The 18084-nt window shown below is 44.6% G+C and overlaps 1 protein-coding gene across 1 annotated transcript in view; it reads left to right on the top strand.

Moving 5' to 3' along the window:
• Window positions 1-18084, top strand: part of TRPM6 (transient receptor potential cation channel subfamily M member 6) — a 194711-nt gene that overhangs the window by 106350 nt on the left and 70277 nt on the right. The window contains exons 27-28 of the mRNA XM_068242291.1: window positions 3615-3712; window positions 6223-6263. Of these exons, the coding sequence (XP_068098392.1) occupies window positions 3615-3712; window positions 6223-6263 (139 nt within the window). The remainder of the gene's footprint in view (window positions 1-3614; window positions 3713-6222; window positions 6264-18084) is intronic.

Genomic DNA, 18084 nt, shown 5'->3' with positions numbered 1-18084 from the left:
CCTGCGGTGGATTCTGAAGGGCCCTGAACAGTGGACTCATCATCCCTCCTGAAGCGGCGAGACGGCTGCCCAACGCTCTCTGAACTGTCAGAATCTGACTCAGAGCTGCTGCTCGTTGGGTGCCATTCGCTCCCTGAATCGTCCCCACTGCTGCTGCTCTGCTGAAGGTAGACGGCTGCCTCCTCAACAGAATACAGTCTCCTCGCCATAGTAAGCAAAGGGGATAGATAGATAGATAGATGGATGGATGGATGGATGGATGGGATGGATGGATGGGATGGATGGATGGATGGGATGGATGGGATAGACAGACAGACAGACAGATCGATCGATCAACCAAGCGATTGATCAATAACAGAAAGATTTTTTTTGTTTTTTTGTTTTTTTGTTTTTATATGAAGATGAAAAGAAAGAATATAGATAGAAAGTATAGATAGAAATATCAGAGTAAGGGTAAAAGAGGGGTGAAAAAGTACAGAAAAGTACTAAGAAGTACTAAAAAGTACTAAAATAAAACAGAAAACCAGTAAATGGCAAAGGAGGGGGAGGATAAGGGGTTAATAAAAAAGTATGGGGATAAAATTTTATTTAAAAATATAAAAATCCTACCACAAACACAGTCTTTCTCCCTCACAGCTCCTGTCACCTCTGAATGCTGATTGACAGCAGTCTGAGGTGACAGATGAGCTGGGAGGGAGAAAGCAACTTTGTTTACTGACACTACAGGACAGATCATTGTTACTGGCTTGTAACAATGATCTGCCTTGTTACTGGCACTTGATTGGCCCAGGGACCATGTGATTCCCTGGTCCAATCACCAAGCCGCGGGACCCGACGTGCGCGCGCAGCGGGAGCGCGCCCGCTCGCACACAGCAGCAGAGTTACAATGTAACTTATTAAAACGTCCTGTTGCCATTAATAGCGGCGAACATGACGTTTTAATGCGTTACATTGTCCCTAAATGGTTAAAGTACAAGCACAATAGCTACCTTCTTGTGAGCTTGGGTAGTAATACTTGTATCTGCTACAGGCAATAGTGGTGTCAGGCTTGGGAAATCAAAAGACTAAAGGTGACCACACGTTACAATTTTTCTTTTATATTTTACCGCAATTGATAAAAATGACCGGTTGTACAGAAAAAGTATTTTTGGTATGTTATTCAACCTAGAGATCTGATCGAATTTCCCAAATTTTTTCAATTTTTTTTCTTTGGGAGGTTGCATGTGTTGTAAAATTCAGACCAACTTTACCAATAATTGTATGGTGTTTGAAAGACTGTCATATTGTATTCACCCTGAATATATTATTTGTAAACTATTAAAAAACAAAACAAAAAAAACCCCACACACTGGTCTTCTAGTGGCAAATCAATTGGAGATCCAACTGCTCTGACTGTCACCTGCACTACATGAGCAGATATACCAGTTTTCTGCGCTCCTTAAAGAGAATCTGTACTCTGAAATTCTTACAATAAAAAGCATACCATTCTATTCATTATGTGCTCCTGGTCCCCTCTGTGCTGTTTCTGCCATTCTCTGCTGCAAACCTGGCTTGTAATTGCCAGTTTTAGGCAGTGTTTACAAACAAACTAACCAGCTTCTAATAGGCTCAGCTAAGCAGAGTGTGTTAGTCACACAGAGCCTGCAGGGGGTGTGTACAGCTTCTAGCTAATCACAAGCAGCCCTGCACATTCCAGTCTGACTGCCTCAGCCTGACTGTGCCGACTATAGAGAGAAGATTAGATCATATAACAGAGATAACACAGCTACTGTGCAATTAGGAAAAGCTGCAGTAAGCCAGACCACATTAGAAAAGGCATAGGAACTTATAGCATAGAAGAAATAAAGATAAACAATTTGTTACAGAGTCTCTTTAAACTCAGATACTTTGAATCTGCAAAAACCACTATAAAGAAAAGTTAATCCAGGCCTTGCTTGTCACTTATCAAAAAATTCGTTATTGTGAACAATCAGCCTTAGGCCCGGTTCACATTAGCGTTTGCCAACGGAACCGGCCGTACGGATCCGTGGTCCGTTCCGCTGAACAGACAAAAAAATGCTGCAGGACCCAATTTTCCGGACCACTTTGCTCAGCGGAACGGAACCGGAGGATTTTGCAGCATATAGGAACCAATGAAAACAGACGTTTTACAACACACTGGCTGTAAAACGGACCATTTTCACTCGATCCAGCTGGCCTGATCCGTATGTCCGTGTTCCATAAAACATGCTAATGTGAACCCCAGGAATGGCACGGCACATCCCCGCTTTCACACCTGCTCCATACATACATGCACGACATTCATTCCACAGGAAAATATTGCATGCAATTGAGATATACCACAGAGCTCTGGGTGTTGCAATAGTTAATTCATTGGATTGGCTCACTAACAGTCCTCAATATAAGGCTGAACCTATATTAACAGTTCCAGTAGTTGCAAACACATAAGTAGGAAGAATCATATAGCTTCAGGCGATTATCAATCATTTGTATCCAAGTCTTAGATGTATGACTTCCACAGTATAGTAGATTTGCAATAGCTGGTGGTAGCAAGTCAGTCTAGCCGTAATAATAAGCCATTTCCACCTTGATGTACACAGCACAACATCACCAGCTGGGTAAAGCCCTTTGTATAAGTTGTGGTTACCAGGCTTTGCATAGCGTTAGTGAATATTGCATAGCACAAGCAGAGCATAAAGTCATTAGCAGCGCAATCATAAACAGCGCAATCCTAAACCTTGCTTGGGGGATCATCAGGCCCCTGTGTTTTACGTTCCCCCACAGGTATGCAATGGCTCTGTCCTTATGGTTACTTACAAGCTGCAGTGTCCTGTTAGCGGCAGCTGTTATCTTTGATCTACCACACTTAACCAGCGTGTCAACGCAGTAGCGGGGATCAGGTTCCGAGCCATGTGATATTTTAGCAAGGGGGCGAGACCGGCCTCCTGTAGCTCCTCCCACCTACCAGGGTGTGGCATGCTTTGTAATCTATTCAATACATACCAAACTTTATTTATTGATTGTATGAACAGAAAAAAGGGTGGAATTATGAAAGTGTGTTTAAAAATGTATATTAAAAAAAATAGATGGAAATTGTATGGTATGTAATGTGAAAATGTGTGTTAAATTACTTTTTTAAGTAACAATGTAATATTTAGTGGTTATGGAATGATGATAGCATAATATGATAGATGTGAAGACATGTTACAATTGAAAAATCCATCATTTAAAAAAAGTATTTATATTAAAAATCAAAAAGATTGTAAGTTGATTATTACATGATATGTCTTTCAATCCAACTAACTTTTTCACAATACACAATTTTTTTCTTCTATGAAATGGTGCCAATCTCAAAGTTAGTGGCATAAATACATGTAATCTGTAAAGCTTTACAGTTAATGATGGGGGCTATATAAATACAGTACTAAATAATAATAACAACTCAGTACCACAAACAACTTCCTCAGGACTTTCAATCAACCAAAAAATTAGATCAAGCATTAGATCAGGATATATAAGAAGGAGGAGATATTCTATTTAAAATGACAGTTACTTGTGTTGTGTCTTAAACCATCTGTGTATTGCTCGCTCTTAAAACTTTTTCTCTTCTTTAGATTTGGAACATATCAGTTACGCAAGACAGCAACTAAAAACTCAAGAGATTGAAAGAAATCTGATGAAAACGAATGAATACCTGAGGCAGTCTAGAGAGGTGAGACCAAAAAGAATAAAAGGAGTACTTGCGAAAACTGATAACTTTCTGTTAAAATGTAATACTAAAGCAGAAAATGAGGGTGCTGCCTTTTGCTCATTGGGGAGAAGTTCTCTCATTTATAATTATAATATATAATAACCCAAACTTTTGTATAGTGCTTTTCTCCTGTTGGACTCAAAGTGCTCAAAAGCTGCAGTCACTGGGGTGCGCTAAAGAGGCCACCCTGCAGTGGTAGGGAGTCTTGCCTTTAACTCCTTACTGAGTAGGTACTGACCCTAAGTACACAATAAGATCAGTAGTTCTGTTCCACCCCACAATATGGTCGTAAGCAATTTCCACCAAACACAGAGGACAGGGTTTTATGTGAACAAGTTCTCTATTTATTCTTCAATCAATAATGTCTTCAAAGTTGTGGACTATACGTATGGACATCAATACAGGATTCCAAATCACATACAAGATTGCCTGACGTGTTTCACGGCCAAAAAGCCGCTTCCTCCGAGGCACACTGTTTACAACATCTGTTAAAAAACATACAATATAAACCGTATGAGTCAGGCATTTGAGAACTATGCTCATATTAGGATATATAACGGCCAGTAACTCAAAAAGTCTTATCTTACCAACTGTGGGCCATATGAAGCCACAATCTAGAGAGATTTAAATGTATAACAGAAAATAATCTGACTGCCAGAAAATACGGGAGTGTACCCAACACCTGCTAATATAGAAAAACCACCGTGATGAGTGCAGTAGATGCACCCTGCACCATACCAGACATTCAAACCCCACATGCAAAGAATACAAAATAGACATCCAGGCAAGAGCATAAGTTCTATCTTTTCCACGTTAATTTTATGATTTATTTTAGGTACTGTGGCCCATATGCAATTCCCTTTTTCTCCTGACTTTTCTCCTAGGTGATCATTTTTCATCTTCTAGTTAAAATAACTTTCCAGCACTTTAAACTGAAAAAGTACTAAAAAGTAGGTGAAAAAGTACTATAAAAATCATTTTGAGTATTTTCTTTCTTTCTGGGGGCTTAGAAGGCATTGTATATGACAAATTTAAAAATATCACCTAGGAGAAAACTCAGGAGAAAAAGTGAATTGCATATGGGCCTGTATGTCTTCATTTGTTTTCATGTAAAAGACTTGACGGAAACTCTCTTCAGTACAGCAATAAAACCAACAGAGGGCTCTAATTCCTTTTCATTCTATTCAGAGCTAAAATAAAGGTTTGATAGAAGTTGGACTTTAAAACCTATGTACATTTTTCAACTTCTTGGTTTATTCCCTCATGACCCCCTGAAAAAAAACCACTATTGTGCTAAATTGTTACTTTATAATGCATATTATATGATATGATTATGTATATATGGAAATGTACGTTTATCTTAGAGTAAAATACACTTTTTTTAGTAGCTGTAACTTACATTAGGTATCATTAAACAGGACATACTTTTTTGAATCAGAAAAAGTGTTTATTGAACAAATTAAAAACAATAATTGAGGTACAGTACAAGAAAAAAAATAGATAAAAGAAAAACCATAGCAACATGAAAAGAAACAATTGCTTTAACCACATATATTAATAGAGGCAAGATCCTCACAAGAATATCCTGCTAAGCTATCAGCCCACAGTTGGAAGCTGACATCCATAGTTTGAAAACAAACCAATCAGGACTTCCACCATGCACACTACCAGGTGCCCAGACATGATCATAGTACACATATCCTAAACAGAGAATTCTAGCTGGTTTTGGACTAGTCTATCTCCTTTATTTTCAAATGCACTCCCCAAACAGGAGCAGTTCAGTCCAGCTGCCAGAATAGTAGTTAACACATTGGCCAGAATGTTAAATATAAGATAAGGTTTCAATGATTATAAACTATATTCACAAAACATCAGCACAAGCATTGCTATGGTAATGTGCGTTACTACCATTAGTAAAGCGTGTTACTGTAGCAGAGCTTGCGCCACTTGAGTGCCGTGGGTCAAGCTCACAGTGAAACTTGCAGTACAGCGCTGCTGGTAGTAATGGTGATATTGCAGTTCTCTGTGTGTGCACAGCGATATTACTGCACTTTAGTGCGTCTACCCCTATGTATCTCCCATATTTTTTGTTGTCTTATTGGCAAGACTAGCATAATCAGCATGCACAAGTTGCACTGTGTGAAACTAGCTGTTATTAGGTTAGAGTGTTATCCAATCAGAATAGGGTAATACTAATAGTTTTGTTCCTTCCTTCTTGGAGCTATTTTATGCACAGTTCTCGCTGTTATAAGTGATAATTAACCCAGCAAAGAAGTATGACAAGAAAAGCACATTTGACTAATGCACCCTACAGTAAAGCACTGTTGTATAGCTATTCAATTAAAGTATTGGCATTTTTCAAGTGATACATAAGGTTTAATGATCAGCATGAAAGGTGAGTGTTTTATGTTATGACTTCCTGACTTTAATCCAAGTTGGAGAACATGACCTGTATTGTGTCTTTGCTTTAGGATTTGCAGAATTTTACTACAGTGCCAAGGAAGAGTTATTTGTAAGTACAAAAAGCATGACTGAATGACTGGCTATGTCTCTGTGAGTTGTATACTATGTGTCATATGGAAATATGACTGTCTATTTGAAAGTGGAGGGAAGACAGCAGGGCTCTCCATTTGAAGAGTAGCACAAGGAGTACAGTATGTTACATGTCCCGGCACTGGTTGCTCTGTTCTCCTCACAGCAGCTGGACATTGTGCTGCCCGCGTCACCTGACATGCATGAACCCCTGGGGGGCTGTAGGGAGGCATGCACCACAGCACCTGGCTGCTTGCCACTGCGCAGCATTGGTATTCAGAACCAGAGAAAGCCAAATAATTAATTTATGTTTGATAAGTATCCATTTTTCCTATGGCTTATGTTTTTTACCTATTGACACCCTGCTTACTTGAAAAAAGGAACTAAGCAGAATAAGTACAGGTACACTTTAAGCTACCATTTAGCAAGTAGCCAGTATGGCATCTGTGCGTAATTAATGAATCCTGCTACTTTCTAAAGAGTCTACTAAATCTATTTTGAAAGGATCTATTCCATCCCCTCCCTCCCCAATCATTCAGTATTGTAGTAAATGTGTAAGGTAATTCGACATTTGCTGTGCATCTCGAAACATGTCTGTCAGGGACACTATGCTTATCCTGTATCATTGTGTCGTTAGCACATAGCATACATTGTGTCGTTAGTAACCATAGCATACAATGCAGTTTGCTTTCATTCAACTTTTTTCTCATATTTCCATCAACAAACTTGCAATATAGCTAATAAAAAACAATCCCGTTAGGATCTTCCCTTGTCGTTTGTACTGGTGATTTTTATTGCTGTAAACTCAGTGCAGCTCATTTTTTTGCACAGAGACATTAGCCAGTCTCATTTTTAGCCCCATAAATCTCTCATCGTAACACTAACTTTAACCTTTCATTTACTATGAATGCCCCAATAAACTTAACATTAGCACTAATATTAGCCTTAATCTTTAACCTTGACCTCCACCTTTCCTCTAGGCTCAACACAAAGCATAACCCTCAATACTATTCCTAAAGCTAACATTAACCCCTAATTAAATCTCAGTCTTACCTAACCATATAAATGTGTCTAATCTTAAAACTTTCTTTAACCTGTCACAATAACTCTACATATATTAGTTTAACCTCCTATATAAGGATTATTAGGAACTGATAGTGCCAAAAGCAATTCAATAAAAATTATCCTATTTTTCGAAAAATCGAAAGTTTTTTTTTATTATTTGAGCTAGAAATCCGATCGCATTTCCCGTTTTTATTTGCTATAAGTCGCTCGGGAGTGGTGGATTTTATTGATCAATTTTTATGAAAATTGAATGGTGTGTGGCAGATTGTCAATTTATTAATATATACATGTAACATTCTGTGGAGATGCAGCTGCAGGCAGTCAGGATGCCCCCGCAGCTGCTTCGGTTTCCCTGTCAGGCATTTCTCCTGTCCCTCTGGCATCTAGCACGCCGAGGAGGGGATTGTCAGTGGCTCATAGGGTGGCTTTGTCGCGCGCGCGCGCGCACAGACAGGACCTTTATGCGGGGAGGAGGCGCGTCAGCTGACCTGCCGGTCGGCTGACGTCAGAGGAGACTCTCGGCAGTTCTGATTGGCTGATGGGCGTGGGCGTGGCCAAGGGGTCTTCTCCGCTTCTTAAGCCTCCATGAATCACTTGCAAACTGTCTGCTGTTGCGAATGCTTCGTGTGAGCACTCAGACCTTAGATAGTTCCGGTGTGCTTTGATCTGGGAGGGAACCAGGGATTTCACACAAGACTAGAAATTATTATTACTACTGTTATTATTGCTTGATTATCTGTGTATGACTCTGGCTCTCTTCTGACTACTCTTACGCTAAACGATTCTGTACTTTCGCTCATCTGATCCTGGTGCTGACTCTGCCTGAATAATCTCTATCCTTCTGCCTGCCGATTTTGTACTGTATCCTCCTGTCTGTTGCCGAACCGATCTGTCTGACCACTCCACTCACCAGTGAGCCCTTGTCACTGGTGAGGTTCATTACTGATAGTACCCACCAGCTCCTCTGGTGAGGTTCTGCCAAAACTAATCAGTATTACTGTTGCACCAAGCACTGTACACTTGCAATTACCTTGTTAGCTATACTTGCATTATTGGTGATTCTGCAGATCACCATATAATCAGGTATAGTGTCTGATTTATTGGTGATACTGCAGATCACACAATAACCAGACTTCTGTTTGCTACACCAATCGTTACAATACACCTAAGCAATTTTCTCAGAGTTGTCAATCATTTTTTTCATAACTGGGGAAAAATTGTACATATGTGTGTGTGGTATATTGGTCAAATTTTTGAAATGATACAATCAGTCAGAAAAAATGATTACTATTCTTGAATTGAAAAGATATTTAAAAATTGTATGGTGTCTGGCCACCTTTACAGGGTCTACAGTAGTTGAATTGGGTGCTATAGCTAAAACAAATTTCCAATGGCCATAGCTAAAGATTTCTTGACTGTACTTATTCCTTCTTCTAGGTCGGCCAGAGGCAAAAGTAGCCTCTAAAACTCTCCCATTTATTTTTTAGTTTATCCACAATATTCTAAGCTGATCTGATGACTAATCAATTAACTAATAATAATAAAAATGTGTGAGCTCACACTGAATTAACATTTTATATAATTCACTATGAAGAAGTGTTAATAAGTCATAAGTGTGAAAGCAGATGAATGACAGAAAACGGTGCCAAGAAACTACAGGGCAATTACTTACAAATGAGTAATGCTTTAATAGGGAGTAAAACAAAGTATAGGATGACAAAGCAAATATGTAAAATTAACATTTTATTTAAAAATAATTAAACCCGGTCTAAGAGAACAAAATGGGTTAATGTGTAACACATCTATATAAGCACAAGTATACAAAATATCCATCATCAGAATGTAAATAGTATACCACAATCTCATAACAAGTTACAAATATTACATAAACTAATATAGCGGGCAATTTTTAGAAAATCACACTCTTCTGCTGCAAATATTACATTCATTTAAAGAGTCCTGACAGGTTTCTAAGTCAAAAGTCGACTTCTTGAAAGGGTCCGTGAACAGGTAAGGAAATTGCACGAAATAAATGGTGCAGGGCAAGGAGAAAACACATACAGTATAAGTGGAAATTCTTCAGTACATTACCTTAAGGGCCCGCTTCCACTGGCCAATCATCGTACCGCACTCACCCGCATGCACTTCCGTTGTGATGCGGCTCAATACAACCCCTATGGGACCCGGATGTGAACTGTGAAAAACTGCAGCATGCTATCCATAAATTTAGCTGCACCACACTGCGACCAAAAATTTGCGTCAATGGAAATGGTTCCATTGACAAACATTGACTGCAGTTTGTGTGCGATGATTGCACTGCATGTAGTGGAAACAGGCCATAAAGGACCACCATTACAAAAAAAACAAAAAACAAAAAACACATAAGGTACTTTAAATTTGCCCCAGAGTAAAGTGCTCTATAACTTACTTTTGACTTGTGAAGTTGTCACTTACAGTAGGTATCATTGATCTAGTTCGGACAGGTTTTTAACTAGCACATCTCTTAATGGGGGAGTCTTAAAGTTTTGTTATTTCTTTTCAAAAACGTTCCCTAGCAAGGGTCTATATAAAGATAGCGGCCGGCATGTTCTGGCAATTGGATTGTGCCACAGCCATCTATGGAGTGCTTTTGAAAATAAAGGAATTACTGAGACTGCACCATAAGGGATTGAACTAGTCCAAAACTTGTTAGAGCTGTCAAATTATTACCAGGTACTGTAAGGCTCTTTCACACCAGAGCCCTTTTTCAGCATTTTAACGCAAAGTCTATACTTTGCGTTAACCAGGGTAAAAGGAAAGTCCATAGGCTTTCATTCTACCTTTCACACCCGACGCTGCATTTCGCTACGTTGCGGTACGATGCACCCGGGCACATTTTATCATCGGGAATCGGCGTTTCCCCGTAGGGTTAATTGATACTACCGCCGCTACTCAGCGTAGCACCACAGATTCCTGACGACAGCCGCAGGCTAGTCAACGCGTGCAGGAGAACGGCTCCTGCACGCGTTGTTAGATGTGAAACGAGCCTCAGTGACAGCAACACAGGAAAAAAAGCAATTCATAGTAGATTTAATTTTGCACAAATGTACAATTTATATGTATGCATATACATGTATTTTACATTTAATTTTTTTCCACTTCATTGGTATTGTAAATAGCTGTGCAGTGGCGTACCTAGGGTATTTGGCACCCGGTGCTGATCATCCACAGTCACCCCCCCCCCCCCCCACCCCCCATACTTGGGGCTACGTTGCGCGCAAAATGTGTGTGGTCATAGACCAAAATGTGGGTGTGGTCACGGGTGGAGACAAGTTTACATGAACTTAGCAATGGTGGGACATTAGATTTGGACAGTGGTGGCGAAAAGTCACTTATCTATCGCAAAGTGCCAACAGCAATTTAAACTAAATACAAACATTTGAACTCATACATGAACATTATGGAAAATCCAAATTGAAAATAAACTGTGAAGATAAACAATTTCACCCATCCTACTCCTGAAAAATGTATTTTTTTTTTAGAACCCCCCAGTTTTATTTTCTGTTTTAAAAAGCTAAAAAAAAAGTAGGTTTAATGCTATTGTCTCATATGATGATGATTCAGCTTTTCCCATAGTCTCGCAGTTAGCAATCATGAGGCCCCCAACAAGACAAATTCAGCAATCTTGAGGCCCCCAACAAGTCAAATTCAGCAATCATGAGGCCACCAACAAGACAAATTCAGCAATCATGAGGCCACCAACAAGACAAATTCAGCAATCTTGAGGCCCCCAACAAATCATGAGGCCCCCAACAAATCATGAGGCCCCCAACAAGACAAATTCAGCAATCATGAGGCCACCAACAAGACAAATCCAGTAACCATGAGTCCCCCAACAAGACAAATTCAGCAGTCATGAGGCACATAAATAGACAGCATTTCACATAAATGGGCAGAATGCCCCCTTAATATGGTAGACACCTCTCACCTGGCTTCTGAATTCTCCTCTACTGGCTGCTGTGCCTGGCTGGCAATACTATTTTTGTCTGGATTGGGGATGATGTGTGGGCTGAAAGGCCTGACAGTGATGCTGTGGCCTGGCTGGCGGTGATGCTGTGGCTGGGCTGGCTGGCGGTGATGCTGTGGCTGGGCTGGCTGGTTGAAGTAAATGCTAGCCTGACTGGTGGTGATGCTGTGGCCTTTTTGCCAGTTATTCTGGGCAGGTTGGCTGTTGGTTATGTTGGGCTGGCTGGCCTAGATAGTTTAGGTAGTGAGAGGTGCCACCTAGTTTAGGTAGTGCCAGGAGCCCTCCAGTTTAGGTAGTGACAGGAGCCCCCCAGTTTAGGTAGTGACAGGAGCCCCCCAGTTTAGGTAGTGACAGGAGCCCCCCAGCTCAATTAGTGACTGGAGCCCCCCAGTTCAGTTAGTGACAGGTACCCCCCAGTTTAGGTAGTGACAGGAGCCCCCAGTGTATGTAGTGACAGGTGCCCCCCCAGTTTAGGTAGTGACAGGTGCCCCCCAGTTCAGGTAGTCACAGGAGCTCCCAGTTCAGTTAGTGACTAGCGACCCCCAGGTTAGATAGTGACAGCGACCCCCAGTTTAGATAGTGACAGGGACCCCCAGTTTAGATAGTGACAGGGACCCCCAGTTTAGATAGTGACAGGTGCCCCCCAGGTTAGATAGCGACAGGTGCCCCCCACGTTAGATAGCGACAGGTGCCCCCCAGGTTAGATAGCGACAGGGACCCCCGGTCAGATAGTGCCCCCCAGGTTAGATAGTGACAGCGACCCCCCAGGTTAGATAGTGACAGCGACCCCCCAGGTTAGATAGTGACAGCGACCCCCCAGGTTAGATAGTGACAGCGACCCCCCAGGTTAGATAGTGACAGCGACCCCCCAGGTTAGATAGTGACAGCGACCCCCCAGGTTAGATAGTGACAGCGACCCCCCAGGTTAGATAGTGACAGCGACCCCCCGGTTAGATAGTGACAGCGACCCCCAGGTTAGATAGTGACAGCGACCCCCAGGTTAGATGGTGACAGCGACCCCCCAGGTTAGATGGTGACAGCGACCCCCAGGTTAGATAGTGACAGGGACCCCCGGTTAGATAGTGACCCCTAGGTTAGATAGTGACAGCGACCCCCAGGTTAGATAGTGACAGGGACCCCCAGTTAGATAGTGACAGGGACCCCCAGTTAGATAGTGACCCCCAGGTTAGATAGTGACAGCGACCCCCAGGTTAGATAGTGACAGCGACCCCCAGGTTAGATAGTGACAGCGACCCCCAGGTTAGATAGTGACAGCGACCCCCAGGTTAGATAGTGACAGCGACCCCCAGGTTAGATAGTGACAGCGACCCCCAGGTTAGATAGTGACAGGACCCCCAGGTTAGATAGTGACAGCGACCCCCAGGTTAGATAGTGACAGGGACCCCCAGTTAGATAGTGACCCCCAGGTTAGATAGTGACAGCGACCCCCAGGTTAGATAGTGACAGCGACCCCCAGGTTAGATAGTGACAGCGACCCCCAGGTTAGATAGTGACAGCGACCCCCAGGTTAGATAGTGACAGCGACCCCCAGGTTAGATAGTGACAGCGACCCCCAGTTTAGATAGTGACAGGGACCCCCAGTTTAGATAGTGACAGGGACCCCCCAGGTTAGATAGCGACAGGTGCCCCCCACGTTAGATAGCGACAGGTGCCCCCCAGGTTAGATAGCGACAGGGACCCCCGGTCAGATAGTGCCCCCCAGGTTAGATAGTGACAGCGACCCCCCAGGTTAGATAGTGACAGCGACCCCCCAGGTTAGATAGTGACAGCGACCCCCCAGGTTAGATAGTGACAGCGACCCCCCAGGTTAGATAGTGACAGCGACCCCCCAGGTTAGATAGTGACAGCGACCCCCCAGGTTAGATAGTGACAGCGACCCCCCAGGTTAGATGGTGACAGCGACCCCCAGGTTAGATGGTGACAGCGACCCCCCAGGTTAGATAGTGACAGCGACCCCCAGGTTAGATAGTGACAGGGACCCCCGGTTAGATAGTGACCCCTAGGTTAGATAGTGACAGCGACCCCCAGGTTAGATAGTGACAGGGACCCCCAGTTAGATAGTGACAGGGACCCCCAGTTAGATAGTGACCCCCAGGTTAGATAGTGACAGCGACCCCCAGGTTAGATAGTGACAGCGACCCCCAGGTTAGATAGTGACAGCGACCCCCAGGTTAGATAGTGACAGCGACCCCCAGGTTAGATAGTGACAGGACCCCCAGGTTAGATAGTGACAGCGACCCCCAGGTTAGATAGTGACAGGGACCCCCAGTTAGATAGTGACCCCCAGGTTAGATAGTGACAGCGACCCCCAGGTTAGATAGTGACAGCGACCCCCAGGTTAGATAGTGACAGCGACCCCCAGGTTAGATAGTGACAGCGACCCCCAGGTTAGATAGTGACAGCGACCCCCAGGTTAGATAGTGACAGCGACCCCCAGGTTAGATAGCGACAGCGACCCCCAGGTTAGATAGCGACAGCGACCCCCAGGTTAGATAGCGACAGCAACCCCCCAGGTTAGATAGCGACAGCAACCCCCCAGGTTAGATAGCGACAGCAACCCCCCAGGTTAGATAGCGACAGCAACCCCCCAGGTTAGATAGCGACAGCAACCCCCCAGGTTAGATACCGACAGCGACCCCCCAGGTTAGATAGTGACAGCGACCCCCCAGGTTAGATAGTGCCCCCCAGGTTAGATAGCGACAGCGACCCCCCAGGTTAGATAGTGACAGCGACCCCCAGGTTAGATAGTGACAGGGACCCCCCAGGTTAGATAGTGACCCCTCCAGGTTAGTGACAGGGACCCCAGGTTAGATAGTGACACCCAGGTTAGATAGCGACAGGGACCCCCCAGGTTAGATAGCGACAGGGACCCCCCAGGTTAGATAGCGACAGGGACACCTCCGGGTTAGATAGCGACAGGGACCCCCCAGGTTAGATAGCGACAGCGACCCCCAGGTTAGATAGTGACAGCGACCCCCCAGGTTAGATAGTGACAGCGACCCCCCAGGTTAGATAGTGACAGTGACCCCCAGGTTAGATAGTGACAGCGACCCCCAGGTTAGATAGTGACAGCGACCCCCCAGGTTAGATAGCGACAGCAACCCCCCAGGTTAGATAGCGACAGCAACCCCCCAGGTTAGATACCGACAGCAACCCCCCAGGTTAGATAGTGACAGCGACCCCCCAGGTTAGATAGCAACAGGGACCCCCAGGTTAGATAGTGCCCCCCAGGTTAGATAGCGACAGCGACCCCCCAGGTTAGATAGCGACAGCGACCCCCCAGGTTAGATAGTGACAGCGACCCCCCAGGTTAGATAGTGACAGGGACCCCCCAGGTTAGACAGTGACCCCCCCCAGGTTAGATAGTGACCCCTCCAGGTTAGTGACAGGGACCCCAGGTTAGATAGTGACACCCAGGTTAGATAGCGACAGGGACCCCCCAGGTTAGATAGCGACAGGGACCCCCCAGGTTAGATAGCGACAGGGACACCTCCGGGTTAGATAGCGACAGCGACCCCCAGGTTAGATAGTGACAGTGACCCCCCAGGTTAGATAGTGACAGCGACCCCCCAGGTTAGATAGTGACAGCGACCCCCCAGGTTAGATAGTGACAGCGACCCCCCAGGTTAGATAGTGACAGCGACCCCCCAGGTTAGATAGTGACAGCGACCCCCCTGGTTAGATAGTGACAGCGACCCCCCTGGTTAGATAGCGACAGGTGCCCCCCAGGTTAGATAGTGACAGGGACCCCCCAGGTTAGACAGTGACAGGTGCCCCCCAGGTTAGATAGCGACAGGTGCCCCCAGGTTAGTGACAGGGGCCCCCCAGGTTAGATAGTGACAGCGACCCCTGGTTAGATAGTGACCCCCAGGTTAGATAGTGACAGGGAGGGACCCCCCAGGTTAGACAGTGACAGGGACCCCCCCCCAGGTTAGATAGTGACCCCCAGGTTAGATAGCGACAGGGACCCCCCAGGTTAGACAGCGACCCCCAGGTTAGATAGTGACAGGGGCCCCAGGTTAGATAGCGGCAGGGACCCCAGGTTAGATAGCGGCAGGGACCCCCGGTGCCCTTAACTCACCAGCAGCCCAACTTCAGACCTCAGTATCAGCCGGCGACCAGTTAGAGCGGGCGCACCGATCTCGGTGTACACCACGCTGTATATGCGGAAGTGATGTCACTTCCGCATAACAGTGCGGTGTCCGCTAGGTCCTAGCGCCCGCATAGTGGTCGCCGGCTGGTCGGAGGTCTGAAGTTGGGCTGGCTGCTCCTGCCTGGCAGCGCGGACTGCTGGGCGGGTGTCAGCGAGTACGGCGGAGGAGGGGGGGTCAGAGGGGACGGCCGCGGGGGGGGGGCAGCGGGCGGCGGCTGCGGCGGGGGGGGGGGGGGGTGTAAAATTTTGCAACACAGGGTAGCGGCAGGGACGGCAACACAGGACTCCGGGTGTCACCCCCTACTGTGAAGACACCCGGTGCGGGCCGCCCCTGCCGCTCGACGGTAGGTACGCCACTGTAGCTGTGTACTACATCAATTTAGCAGTCAAGAAGGTGGAAGAGAATGGTGTGCATGCTGAGCTGGTGAGATATCCCCAAAGTGCGAAGGCAATTATGTGGTACATGCTGCCCTCCTTTTGTTCTTTGGGACTATTTTGAATTATCACATTGTATACAATACAATGTTTTCTTTCAATCTTAAAGCGGTATCGTCACCATAAAAATCAAATTTCAACAGCAACTGGTCGGAGTGTAGTAAGTGATAAAGATGCTAAGCCTGCATTAAAACTTTCAAAACTTTTTCTGCTGTTATGATTTGGAGTTATCACATACGTAAAGATAACCTAAAGTAAAAAAAAATGAGATTAACTCACCTGGGGCTTCCCTCAGCCCCCTGCAGACGATCGGTGCCCTCGCAACTCCGCTCCGATGGCCCAGGACCCGCCGGCGAACACTTCCGGTTTGGCCGTCACCGGCCGACAGGCATGGGAACGCGAGTGATTGTTCGCGTTCCCAGCCTGTATATCGCCCCCTATGCTGCTATTGCGGCCAGGAGGCCGCAATAGCAGCATAGGGGGCGATATACAGGCTGGGAACGCGAACAATCACTCACGTTCCCATGCCTGACGGCCGGTGACGGCTAAACCGGAAGTCGTCGCCGGCGGGTCCAGAAGCATCGGATCGGAGCTGCGAGGGCACCGATCGTCTGCAGGGGGCTGAGGGAAGCCCCGGGTGAGTTAATCTCATTTTTTTTTGTTGCCTTTAGGTTCACTTTAAGTAAAACTGGCCCTTTAGTAGTCGTTGCCAAAGAATTGCATGCTGGGGGTTCTTTTTATCTATAATCTATTCCTCATCTTCCCTTTATTTCCCTGCCAGCTGCTTATCTGAAACCTAATTCCCTACTCACTTGTGTTTACAAGCAAGGCTGAGGTGACTCAGCGATTGGAGGAGACAAGAAAAAAAGTAAAGGGCAGAAATGACATCACGAGTTAGCCTTAACTGTGGGCAAAAGACATGGCCCCCACCAGGAACAGGCTGATCCTACTGCTTTAATGATCTTATTCAAAATCTGATCATATCTCCACCAGTTAGTATCATATCTATGAAAAACATGCCAAGCGCTACCATAATTTCTTTAGGAAACAATTGATAATGTGATCATTCAGGATTGATTTGCCCCATCAGTTTTTCTGTTTTCATGAAATACGATCTGAATAATGTGATTAAAACAACGATCGTTCACTAAAAATTGTACCATGAATGAGCACCAATAGCCTTATAAACTGGGAATCAGAAGACAGCCACATAGGTAGGGGTTTAGAAGAAAAGTAGTAATGGTAGGAAAATGTAGGAATATTTATTTCAGGTCATGTTTAACGTAATAATACTATAACTGACTTATGGCCATTAATTGATATTAATTGACTGATAACCAGAAAAGGAAAACATACTGTCTATTGCACATTGTTATGCTTATTGATCCTTACAGCATGGTTACCATGCTTTGTAATGTTAAAGTCCAGGCTCTGATCCCAAGTCACAGAGTTTTTATGCTTTCCCTGTAGTGACGTAGGTCTCCTCTGTGTGCTCTGGCTTTGTTCAATATTCAGTCTAAAGTGCTGCAGAAGATGTGTCGGTGCTTTATACATGAACGCAGATAATAATAGCAATCTGCCTGATAGACCATTGACAGGCGGGGAGGTCACTTGCCACGCTAAGAATTAATTTTCAGTCTTGACCACTCCACAGGCATAGATTTCACAAAAGAAGAAAAAAAAAAACGTTTAGACTGCAGACACATGTGTAGAACATCTGTGAAGACACAATGAAATTGCATATCATAGTGTACAGGCAGTGCAGATTTAATATAAAATGTCCTTTTAGGATACACAGGATATTTGTTCATATTGACTTTGGAACATAGTATCCAAAATGTACACTGTAACCCCTAGAGGTGTCTGGAGGCAGCCCTCTGTATCTTATTCTTGGTGTACCTAGGATGATAACTCTACCTGAAATAGAATCACGCATTGACATGCATCCGAGTTTCCATAAACTGACAAACACCTTGAGGGCATTCTATCCTTTGGAGCATATAATGTTTACATTTATGAATGTTTGTACTGTTTATACTCTTACATATTAGTTGTCAGTCTTTCAAGGCTGAGTTTAATTTCTGTCTTTTTCAACTTTTTCAAAACTGCATTCATGCTTAG

The sequence above is a fragment of the Hyperolius riggenbachi genome, chromosome 1 (genome assembly GCF_040937935.1).
Source record: "Hyperolius riggenbachi isolate aHypRig1 chromosome 1, aHypRig1.pri, whole genome shotgun sequence".
Lineage (NCBI taxonomy): Eukaryota > Metazoa > Chordata > Amphibia > Anura > Hyperoliidae > Hyperolius > Hyperolius riggenbachi.
This window is presented reverse-complemented; position numbering and strand designations above follow the sequence as displayed.